Below are 12,959 nucleotides of genomic sequence, written 5' to 3' on the forward strand. Positions count from 1 at the left end.
CCTCACTTGGAGATGTTTAGCTTACATTATAAATAGCTTTAAGGGAATAACATTGTACTTAAAATAAAACCGGGGTTTTTTTCTAAAGAAAGAAGAAAAACACATTATCTCATAGAATATTTGTGTGCAACTGGCCTGAGATTAAAAGATTCAGATTATTGAAGAGCAAATTCTTTGTTTCATCATAAAACAGAGTCAACCACAATGATCTACCCTACTGAGGGGAGAGAAGCACAAATAATCTGAAACAGCCTATGACACCATGATACATGATACATGAGTATGATACATGACAAAGGACTATGAAAAAAATGCTTTCAGTAGAGCAGGTTTCTGCTTGTTTGTTAGTGTTGATATCAGTGATACCTACTGATAATAGTTTCCCTGGGCTAGCATTAGTGTGCATTTCTTGACACGTATCAGTGGATGGCAGAGGAACATAGACAGAATTTTTGAGCAAGGCTAGAATTAAAGTTTGCTTTATGGCCTCAGCCCAAATGCATATCAAGTTGTAGATTAACCTGCTTCCACTGTGTCACATGCCTTCCTTCTGAAGTTGAATCTCTCTGAAGTTACTAACTCAATAAGCAGAGGACAGGGTGCTGAGAGCGATAGCTTGGACTTCCTTCTCATCAGTAGGCACTCCAGAGTGTTTGCTGAAGCTTCAGTCCCTAAATCACTTTAGTTCCACATTTTTCCATTCTCTTATTTCTATTCTTTGGGGCTGAGATTGGTGGATCTTTTTCTTCTCTAGTTCGACATGTTCCATAGAAGCTTCTTAGTCATGAGTAGAAACCTTGAGTATAGCAGAGAAATCATGGTCGGGAAGCAGAATGAGTAAGAGCTTGGAGTATGATTTACATCTTTCCTTTGGGGAAGAGGTCAGAGGAAAACCATCATCTGCTTCGTTGGTTTGACAACTGCTATGTTTTCCTCTTATCTCTGATTCACAATTCGTTCTTGGTCTTCAGTATGTAAAGCTGCCAAGGCAGACCTGGTGTTTATGGTGGATGGATCCTGGAGCATTGGAGATGAAAATTTCAATAAGATCATTAACTTTCTGTATAGCACTGTTGGAGCCCTGAACAAGATTGGTGCAGATGGAACTCAGGTAAGGCTAACATATCAATTGTTCATTCATTCTGTGCATCAAAAAATTATCCCAAGCTGTTATTATGGCTACTTGTCATGGGATATGGGTAAAGAACTATAATGATCGGATCCAAGCCCAGATGAAAGGATAGACAAGTCTGGGTTGAGAAGCAGCTTACTGATGCCTCATAGGGCTTGAGAAGACGTAATCCATAAAAACCATTGAGTTCAGCAGACTAAGAAAGGGTTAGAATGGCCATGTCAGCAGATGTTTCTTTTATATACTCAGATAGAGTATCTCCTTTAAGGATACACCCAATAGTTTTCCTGTCCTCAAGGACATTAAAATCTTGAAAGAGAGAGATTATGATCACAAATTACTATAGAACAAGTAGACCATAAAACTAATTTATTCATTCAACAAATATTTATTGGGGATTTATTGTGGTCCGTTACGGTGCTGTCATAATGGATATGATAATGTCCTTAATTTCATGGTTGTTTATATTCTTAAATGCAGAGAGAGGAGGAAGATGACAGACATATAAACAAGCAAACAAATAAATTCACAATGTAGGGATGTGAGCTATGAAAACAAAGTTATGTGATTTAAATTCACTGAAGCTTATTTTAAATTGTGTGGTCAACAAAGCCCTCTTTGAGGAGGTGTCTTTTGAACTGAGATGTGAATGATGCAGAGAAGATCTGAGCGTAGAATTTCCAGACAGGGGAAGTTGTAAGTGCAAAGGGCCTAAGGTGAAAATGATTTTTGAGGCGATGCTAAAACTTGTGGCTAGAATATAGTGGATGAGTGTGTGAGTGGGAGGAGAAGACGTGGAAGAAGTGGGCAAAGCCCGATCATCTTGAGCCTTATGAACTCATGGAAGGAGTTGGGTGTCATCATAAATGCAATGGGACACCACTGGAAAGTTTTAAGGAGAGAAGATCTGATGTGCTTTTTTTAAAAAAAATCATTCTGACTGCTTTGTGGAGCAGGAATACTAATAAGGGTAAGAGTTGAAGTCGAGAAACTAGTTAGGATGCTGCTCTCGAGGTCCAGCATAGAGATGATAGAGGCCTGGGCCAGGGTGGTAGCAATGAGGTGTGCTGAAATGCACAGATTTGGAATATATTTTAGAGGAACAGTTGAGAAAACTTGGATGTACCATAACAGAAGAGTAGATGAAGTGCTGAGGTATTTCAGGGAGGAAGAAATTTGTTTTGAATAAAGGAATCAGGGGAGTTTTCCTAAAGATGGTGACAACTGCAATAGACCTTGATAAACTGGTAGCAGTTGAAGGCTCACAAAATCAAAGACAGTACTCTGAAGATGCTATGTTTACTCCCTCCATCATAGTTCTGAAAAATAAACCTAAAACAATAAATTAAAAATGGCCCCAAAGTTCCACCGGAATGAATGCAGATTGTAGGAAATGAAGCCAGGAAAGTTGTATTGTAGTGGTTAAGAACACAGATTTTGAAGTAGAATACACCTAGCTTCAACTGTCGGTTCTGCCAATGACGTCTCTTGTGATCTTGTGCAAGTTACTTGACTTTATGTGCCTCGGTTTCCTCGCCTGTGGAATGGTGGAATAGTAGTAGTTACTTCATAGTTTTGCCTCATGACGAATCTCTGTAAAGAATGTAACTCTGATTCTCTGACCTTTGTCAAGTTACAAAGCCTAGGCTGCCATTTTTCCATCAATCCAAGGAGACGGCAAAAGGCCTACGTGCTTTAGAGAGAGATTTTTAAAATAAACTACTTCCTGAAAAGTGCTTAGAGAAAAAATGCTGTTGACTGTGTCGTCAGATTTAGTATATGACTTGTGTGAAATTTTAAACTCAGGAAATTGAGGACTGAGTTAAAAAATAAATTAAGATTGTAGGTGTAATCGTGCTATTGTGTGGGCTATCTGGCCTGGAGGAAGTCCACATACATGTAAAAACAAATATACCTTCTCTCTCCAGGTTGCAATCGTTCAGTTCACCGATGACCCCAGAACAGAATTTAAACTGGATGCTTACAAAAACAAAGAGACTCTTCTTGATGCAATTAAACATATTTCATACAAAGGAGGGAATACAAAAACAGGTAAGGCTAAAAAAAAGCCCAGTTAAGACCCAAAGTAATTAATTATTGGTAATTACTGAAATGATTTTTATGAAGCATAGTAATACAGATTTTTAATATTTTTCATTGATTTAAGAACTTTGTTCCTACCCTTCTTTCCCAAGAAAAACAAAAATGGGAGGTATTTCTATTTTTAATTTTTTGAGAAATCTCATACTGTTTCCATAGTGACTGCAGCAGTTTGCACTCCTACCTGCAGTATATGAGGGTTCCCTTTTCTCCACATCTTCTCTGACACTTGTTATTTCTTGTCTTTTTTTTTTTTTTTTAGATTTTATTTTTTCCTTTTTCTCCCCAAAGCCCCCCAGTACATAGTTGTATATTCTTCGTTGTGGGTCCTTCTAGTTGTGGCATGTGGGACGCTGCCTCAGCATGGTTTGATGAGCAGTGCCATGTCCGTGCCCAGGATTCGGACCAACGAAACACTGGGCCGCCTGCAGCGGAGCGCGTGAACTTAACCACTCGGCCACGGGGCCAGCCCCTCTTGTCTTTTTAATAATAAAGCTATTCTGAGATGTGTGAAGTCATGTCTCATTGTAGTTTTGATTTGTATTGCCTAATAATTAGCGATGTGTTTACTAGAGGGGAAGGGGGTGAGGGGAGGGTGAAAGGGGTAAATGGGCACATATGTATGGTGACAAATAAAAACTAGACTATTGGTGGTGAACACTCAGTCTATACAGAAGCTGAAATATAGTAATGTACACATGGAATTATTCAATGTTATTGACCAATATGACCTCAGTAAAATAATTGTTTTAAAAACACCGGGAAAAAAATGAGAGGGAATACAATTGAACCATTACCTTCCTTTGTTTCAGGAAAAGCAATTAAGCATGTCCGAGATACCTTGTTCACTGAAGAGTCAGGTACCAGAAGGGGCATCCCAAAGGTCATCGTGGTTATAACTGATGGAAGATCACAAGATGATGTGAACAAAATCTCCAAGGAGATGCAGTCTGATGGTAAGTTTTACATAGATAAAAAATAGCGGCTACCAATAATAACGTTAGCGTTGTTGTTTTCTGAACACAAATTTATAGGCTACATCAGCATGACTTAAACGTCTGCAAATTTTTCTTTATATTAACTGGACAATGTGATTTTAAAAATACTTTCCAGGTTACGAATCTATTATTTTGCTGTGTTTTCTCTAATCCTTTTATTACATACAGGATGGCTGTATGAGAAACTTTAGCAATAAGGGGAATACTATGAAAACAACCATTATAAAGGGCCAGGGAGGGAACCTGATCACAGACACCCTCAGCCTCCTCATCTGTGAAAAAGAAATTCTCATAGGACTGTTGTGAAGATTACATTCTATAAGATATGCCTGGCAAAGCGTAGTTTAATATTTATTTACCAAGCATTGAATCATGGCCCACCTCAGGCTGCTAAACCTATTAATACTTATCTCAGTTTCTACATCTGAAAAAAAACAAACAGATAAAGTTTCTCTGTTTCAACTACACTTCATCCCATAAATCTTAAAATAATTATTAAAAATAGGCAGACGTAAAGACGTTACTCAAATGGCAACCATTTTATCTCAAGCACTAATTGGGGCCTTGACCTTCTTGAGTTTCCTTAAAATGGAAAATTTTTTTTAGGGGATGATGGAATAACTATCATATAAATATGTGCGTGCAGAATTCTGACGAACTATAAAGACTAAATTATCCACCCCCACTAGCTCTCGTTAATAAACATATTTTAAACATTTGGACATGTCTTATATTGCATTGTTTGCATTTTGTGCAGTTTGAGTACTCAGACATCTGTTCCCCCATTCTCCTACAGGCTACAGCATTTTTGCTGTTGGTGTGGCTGATGCAGATTACTCGGAGTTGGTTAGCATTGGCAGCAAGCCCAGCGCCCGCCATGTCTTCTTTGTTGATGACTTTGACGCCTTTAAGAAAATTGAAGATGAGTTGATTACTTTTGTCTGTGAAACTGCATCAGCAAGTTAGTTCTTTGGAATTTGTACTTACTCATGTTGCTTAAAGGCTGAAATATTAATACTGATTAAATAGTGAGTCCCAGCTTGATCTGAGGAAAGAATATTGACTTGCAGAGCTGTTTGTTAAGCAGACGTTAAGTTTTATGGTTTTAAGTGTGGAAGTAAACCTCCCCTCTCCCTAGTTTAGAGTTTTAGGTGGATAAAGACTTTCCCTAATGAGAGGAGAGTCTCTGTTTCAAACAACTCTGCTTCAGTAGTTGTAGCAAGTAGTTTTCAAAAATGTATTAAGACTACTCCTCAGGGTAAGACATTAGAAGTGAGACCTCTCCCAACAAGTGCTCTCAAGTGACCGCCATAGATTTTAATAGACCCAGGAGAGGAGAAGGAAGCTGTGGTCCTTTGGTTTTAATAGATGTAAGAGCATTTGAATCTTTAGGAATCCACTGAAGACCATAGCCACATCTGCTTTGGATCCCCTCCACACCTGACTTCCGGAAAGATTACGTTAGCTTCCTGCTCTCAGGACAGGGAAAGAATATGTTTGGAAAATCTCTAAATTAGGATTTTGTATTGTGTGTTTTCTTTTCCAGCCTGCCCACTGGTGCACAAAGATGGCACTGATATTGCAGGTATGCATTATCACAATTTTTCCAAATACAAATATATTAAATAACTCCCATTTGGGGGTCAGATTTTCTTTTTTAATCATTAATAAACTAATCTTGAAATTTAAAATCCAGAAGTGGCTGTTTATTCTTTTTCTCTATCTCTTTGTTTTTTTTAGGATTTAAGATGATGGAATTGTTTGGTTTGGTTGAAAAGGATTTTTCATCGGTGCAAGGAGTTTCCATGGAGCCTGGTACCTTTAATGTTTATCCCTGTTACCGCCTTCATACAGATGCCCTGGTTTCCCAGCCAACCAAGTATGTTCCCATTGCAAGATATTAAAGCCAATCATTTGTTTATTATATCTCAATGTGAAAATGATGTCAACTTGAAATATGCTGTAATAGTTCCTGATAGGATTTTCCATGACTTTTAGAGAAGATGATGTTTAGATTTCTTTGTTCGAAAGCATCACAGTCATACATAATGCTGGTTGAACTTTAATATCTTTTGAACTGAGAAAATGTGTAAAGATCATTGATGCTTACAGAGCACTACTGTATGACAGGCATTGTTCTAAAGCCTTCTGTATATTAACTCACTCAAACCTCTGAACAACTCTACGAAGTAGATTCAATTCTTATCTCAATTTTATAAATAATGAAACTGAAGCACAAAGAAGCTGAATGACTTGAGTAAGGTCACTTAGTTTAAGTGACAATGCTGGGATTTGCACCTGGCCATCAGGCCCCAGAGCCGACACCCTGACCCACTTCATGCTAGTTCCATGAATTTTTATCTTGGGTTTTTATCTTTGAGAAGTCACCCAGCAGCTCTACAGACTTGAAGAGTATTTTCAGGTTTATGTCAAAATCACATGATCTAGTTGCTTTATAGTCTGTGAGGCACCTAGGGATTCCTGGGGCCTTTTGCAGCAATTCTGCAGGCTCTGGAGGTACTTGAGATTACAGGTTAGGAATTCCTGGTTTCACGGGGCATCTCTCAAGCTGTCGTGTGCTACTTTACATCCTAAATCAACATTTGTTTTTGTCTCAAAGTGCCTTCAGTATTTTAATGTGAAATATTTTCAGTGTCCAAATTTTGATGTAGTGTGCACATGTATGTGAAAAAGTGGGAGAGATCATAATAGAGTATTAACTTCATCCATCCAATTTACAAACAAGTTGCTTTTCTGTCTTCTTCCAAAATATTATTTATTAAATTCTAACCTATTACAGTACTATCCAAATTATTTTATTGTGCTTCATTTTGGGGAATATTATTTGAAATAAGTAGAACTCTTTTAATAATTTAAAATATTTGTTGTTATAGGTATAGCTTCATTTTCTAGAAAACTGTTGTAAATGTCTTTGATCTACAGAATATATGTGGTTTTAAATAAAACCAACATCCGATGTTACCTTTTGGCAGGTTTTTTTACAGTGTCTAGTGATGAATATTAAAATGTGCATTTAAAAAATCATTCCTGGATGTCTAGCAAAAATGAGAATTGCCAAAGGGAAATCCTCTACTACTCTGCTGAAATTGCTCATTCGATCAGCAATGCCCTCCACCTTGCCAAGTCCAAACATTAGTTCCCAGTCCGTATCTTACTCACCTGTTACCAGCGTTTGACAGTTAGTCACCTCCTCCCCCTGGATTCACTCTCCTCCCTCTGTTTCTGGGACACACACTCTCTTGAGTTTCTGCCTTGTTACCACTGTTCCTTTTCAGTGCTGGCTTCTCTTTTCTCCTCCACCTCTTCATTTTGAAAAACGCAGCCTAGCTCCTTGATCTCCTTGTTTTCTGTGGGTGTACCTGCTCCCTAGTGATCTTTTCAGTATTGTAGTGTTAAGCACCGTCTTTATGTCAAGGTCTCCTAAATTTATATTTCCAGTCCAGACCTATTTCCCAAAAGTTAGACCTGCATATCCAATTGCTGACCGGACATCTCTCCTTGGATATCTAATGGACGTTTCTTACTTCATATTTCAGTACCACATCCCTGATCTTCCTTCCAGAACCAGCTTCACCTCACCTTTCCCATCTCAATGAATGAAAACAACATCTAACTAATTTCTCAGGCAAAAATCCTGGCTCCTCTTTTTCTCTCAAGCTCCTCATCCAATCTATCAAGGAATCCTATTGTCATGCCTTCTCACCACCTCCTCTGCCATGGCCATGATATGGGCCACCATCGTCTCTTTCCTAGGTAATTGCAGTAGCCTCCTAATTGGTCTTCCTGCTGCTCTCCTTGCCTTCTTAGAGTCTGTTCTCTAAGTTGCAGTCAGAACCATTCTTTTGAAATGTAAATCACATCATGACACTCCAAAATCTGCCAGTGATTCCCCACTCCCCTTGGAGTGAAAGTCAAAGCTCTTCAATGGCCTTTTCTGGGTACCTATTAGCTCTTTGACTTTACCTTCTGTCTCATTCAGCCTGTTCTCCAAACACACCGGGCACACCCCACTTTGGTGTCTTTGCACTGGCTGGATGTCTTTGTCGCCTTTGAGTTTTCCTTCAAATGCAACCTTTTCAGTGAACCTGTCATCCAACTTAAGCTTCTCAATGAGCCTCCTGAGTGATGCCAGTGCTGATGACTTTGATTAAAATTGCAGGAGAATCCACTCCAGCAGTCCCAATCCTCATAATGCTGCTCCATTTTTTTGTTTTTCTGTGGTACTTATTATCTTCTAACATACTGTATAATCCACCCTGCTAGAATTTAAGTGCCTGTACAAGGATATTTACCAGTTTTATTCATTGATGCGTCTTAAATGCCTATTACAATGTCTAGCATACAGTAGGCACTCAAAAAATATTTGTTGAATGAATGAAAGAATTATTATGTAAATAAGTAAATGAATGAAATGTTTTTATCCAGGTAAGTCAAACTTTCATTTTCAAATCCATGCTAAATTCCCACATACTCACAAATTTATCTATTTAGTTAATAACTCTTGTGGGTCTCCTATATATGTAGAGGGTTATATTTGTTGCATGAGGAGAAAATTTGAAAGCATGTAAGTGATCCGCTTAATTGTTAGAAAGATGAGATGCTGTAGCAGGTTGGGTTCCCCAGAAAGCAGATCCAGAGGTGGAGAGTGGTGTGCAGGGAAGTTGATGAGGATGTGCTCTTGTGGAGGGGAATGGAAGGACGTAGGACAGGGCAAAGGAGAATAGTCTAGCTGTGAAGCAGTCTCAATAAAAACTTCAGCTGACCCACACTCGGGCGTTCTGAAAATAGATCTATCTCCATTAGAACGAGAGGCTCTGGTCCTTATATCCTCTCAAAGACTAGTCATTGAAAAGAGGTGCCATAAAAAAGTTGACCTGACCTTGGGGGAGGCCTCTTTCTTCAGCTGAGGCAAGTCCTGAAGGTAGTTGGTATCTGAGCACTGTCTACAGACATCGCCACAACAGCAGGAGTAATGGATTCTTAATTCTTGAAGGCAGACCTGGATGGTGCATCAGAGCATGAAGCACATACGGAAATGCAGCTAACTGCAAGCTGTGGTTTCTAGAAAGTGACAATGCCTTAAATTTTGCTAAAGGACTATAAATACATGTTATCTGTAATACTAAGACTTTTGAATCTACTTTAAATGTTCACTCAGAAGTGGCCAGTTAGATAAATTACGGAACAGCTAAACAAGAAAAGATTGTGCAGACATTAAATATCATGCTTTTAAAAATATTTAAGGAAGTATTAAATGTGTAGTAAATAGGGCTAGGAAAAGAAAGGTGCAAAATTATATAAATTGGACAAATACTTACAGATATTTTTTAAAAAACTAGAAGGAAATGCCCCACACCGAAACAGTGATCACGTCTATATGGGGTTAATGGTAATCTGTTATTTTTTTCTTTTCTGTTTTGCCAAATCTTGTATAATGAAGGTGTGTTTGCTTTTATAATCAGATAAATAACTTTTTGAGGGGGAATGCAAGAAAATATTGTTTTCTTTTCATTTTCAGGTATTTGCATCCAGAAGGATTACCCTCTGACTACACCATCAGTTTTCTATTCCGGATTCTTCCTGACACTCCGGAGGAGCCATTTGCCATTTGGGAGATTTTAAATAAAAATTCTGACCCATTGGTTGGAGTCATTTTAGATAGTAAGTATATTTATTTATATAATATTTACACACACATGTATGAGTAATATAGGTGGCATGCCATCTTGCCTATTTTGTGTATCTTGTAGAGAAACTCACTTATCCTAAGCTGCAAGTAAATACCGACAGTGAACTATCTAGCAATTGGTTCATTCATTTATTTATCCACTCATTGTTTCAACAAATTTTTGTTTGTGTGAGGAAGATTGGCCCTGAGCTAACGTCTGTTGCCAATCTTCCTCTTTTTGCTTGAGGAAGACTGTTGCTGAGCTGACATCTGTGCCAATGTTCCTCTACTTTATGTGGGATACTACCACAGCATGGCTTGACGAGTCGTGCTAGGTCTGCAGCCTGGATCTGAACCTGTGACCCCTGGGCCGCTGAAGTGGAGTGTGTGAGCTTAACCATCATGCCACCAGGCCAGCCCCACAAATATTTTTTGAGTTCCTGCTGTGTGCCAGCACTTGACTCTGGGATTCAGTAGTGAGCAAGATGGAGCGAGATAATTACTAAGATAGTGAAGACTGCAGGAAGAGCAATTTTCATGGTAGGGGAGGAGGGGCAGTAGGAGGGGTGGGACCAGAAGTCATTTTTTGCATATGGATTTGATAAGTGTAGATGCCTCTTTTGGGTTCCTGGACCCAATTCCAGCATGTATGTTCAAGTAAGGCTTCCCATACAACACCAAGCAATTCTCGGACACCAGCAGAGTGTCTGAAAATTCAATTCAATTCTGACTGAGCCAGGCTGTTACCTGTGCTTCTGACCAATTGGCTACAAATTGGAGGTTCCAACGACCCCCTCCAACTCAGGATGCAGATCATGTGTCCAGGTTGTTACCTGTACCTTTGATTGACTGGCTATGGTCAGAGGTTCCCGTAACCTCCTCCTCAGTTCAATTAATTTTTTAGGGTGGCTCACAGAACTCAGAGAAATATTTTACTTACTAGATTGTCAGTTTATTATAAAAGGATATAACCTAGGAACAGCCAGATAGAAGAGATGCACAAGGCAAAGTATCTGGGAAGGGATGCAGAGCCTTGGGCCCAGAGCTTCCATGCCTTTTCCAGGCACATCACTGTCCCTAATCTCCATGTGTTCACCAACCCGGAAACTCTGAACCCCATCCTTTTGTGTTTTTATGGAGGCTCCATGATATAGACATGATTGGTTAACTCATTGGCCATTGGCAATTGAACTTGATTTCCAGTCCCTCACCATTCCCTGAAGGTTTGGGGGAGGGGTTGGGACTGAAAGTTCCGACCTTCTAATCACATGATTTGTTCTCCTGGCAGCCACCCCTCCATCCTTAGGTTACATAAGGGCTTTCTAAAAGTCACCTCATTAACATAACAAAAGACACGTTTATTGCTCTTATCACAGAAAATTCTGAGGGTTTTAGAAGCTGTGAGCCAGGAACCATGGATGAAGACCAAATATATATTAGAAATATATTTTGGTTGTCTGAATGGCCAAATATATATTTATTATAAATCACCAAAGTGCAATGCTTATTTCACATCCTAGAAAAAAATGTGAGATTGGCAGCAGCATATTTTGGTAAAAATTCGAGAATGAAGATATAAATTTGCAAGTTGTACATGTGTGGTATCTATAAGCCATGATACTGGGTGAGATCATCTAGAGAGTGAGTCTAGAAGGAGCAAAGAATAGATGTGAAGACTTGGGAAATTCCACTGTTTGGAGGTTAGAAAGTTGAGGAGGAACCAATAAAGGGAGCTTCTTAAACTCATGCTCTTGTGTGTCACATATGATGATCACTTAAGAGAATCATCCAGGTTTTGGTTAGTATCTCTGACTTTTCTAAATATGTTTTTAGTTTAGGATTCCAATCAAGCTAGGAGCCAAAATTTGGTGGCTATTGTTAGGTGCTAACTCAGACATTTGGGTAAGGAAAGTATTGTAGGCTTATTTCCAACTAGTGTTCATGAAAGGACTTTTCAGTACATGGAAATGAATCAACAACTAAATATGACACTATGAGCCCTTTTTGCATTGATATTGAAACTAAGGAAAAGCTGTAGATTAAAGGAGTGTAAGTAACTAACTCCATATACACCCAGGACTTGAAAACAAAGAAGTCTCTCAAAATGCTTAAGACTAGCTTTTTCCTTTTCAAAGTCAAGTGAAGAATTAAATTGTAATCTAGGGAATAAATTAGGGAGAAAACTGTTCCTATTTTTTGTAATAAAATATTCCTTTTGTAATAAAATATTCTAAACATGAAGTACTCAAGATTAGAAAGGTTGTGTTTGTTTCTTTGTTCATAATAAAAGACGTATTGGAATATCACTGTTTTGGGATGGTGTAAGTTGCTTGTCCTGGGAAAGTTGGTTGCTCCAGTGGGTTAATATGGCAAAGAGTCTAGTTTCTATTTCTTGAGATTTGATTAACTTCATTCTCCCTTTTTGTCTGCCTCTACTCCCAGTTTCAGACAACCATCTCTCAAGAGGGTGATGGGGATGAGAACACAGGCAAGGAAGTACAGAGAAAGATATATGTAGGAGTCCTTGCCTTTCCATCATCACCACATGGTTAAATGAGTTAATCTGGCCAACTGAAAGCCTGGGGCAACCCAAGGACCACAGATGCTTTCCTTACTTACTCATCGCTTCATTCTAAACTCAGACTCAAAACAATGCATGCATTATTTTCAGTCTTGAGTTAAATTTTAGAAAAATTATTTACCCATTTTAATTCTTTCTAAAATGTTTTTATTTTTCTTCATTTGATTAGATGGTGGGAAAACCCTAACATATTTCAACTATGACTACAGTGGGGATTTTCAGACTGCTACTTTTGAAGGACCTGAAGTTAGGAAAATTTTCTATGGAAGCTTTCATAAGGTGAGTATGCCTTGGATACATATATTCTTTATTCTATTTGCTATGGGCAAAGCAGCAGAAAGATATAAAAAGAAAATTCCACAAGCTTTGGATCTCAAATTGCAACTGAAGTAAGGATTACCTGTGGAGCTTGTTAACAATGGCCAGAGATTCTGATTTGGTTGTTCTGAGAGGGGACCC

At 38.6% G+C, this 12,959-nt stretch overlaps 1 protein-coding gene across 3 annotated transcripts in view; it reads left to right on the forward strand.

The window, feature by feature from the left end:
* COL14A1 (collagen type XIV alpha 1 chain) overlaps positions 1-12,959 on the forward strand; it is a 216,380-nt gene that overhangs the window by 126,548 nt on the left and 76,873 nt on the right. For all 3 annotated transcript variants that reach the window (XM_005613198.4, XM_005613197.4, NM_001163870.2), the window contains 8 exon segments: positions 972-1,111; positions 3,061-3,184; positions 4,045-4,188; positions 5,027-5,191; positions 5,777-5,815; positions 5,971-6,109; positions 9,770-9,912; positions 12,670-12,779. In XM_005613198.4, the coding sequence (XP_005613255.2) occupies positions 972-1,111; positions 3,061-3,184; positions 4,045-4,188; positions 5,027-5,191; positions 5,777-5,815; positions 5,971-6,109; positions 9,770-9,912; positions 12,670-12,779 (1,004 nt within the window).

This window comes from Equus caballus, chromosome 9 (genome assembly GCF_041296265.1).
Source record: "Equus caballus isolate H_3958 breed thoroughbred chromosome 9, TB-T2T, whole genome shotgun sequence".
Classification (NCBI taxonomy): Eukaryota; Metazoa; Chordata; class Mammalia; order Perissodactyla; family Equidae; genus Equus; species Equus caballus.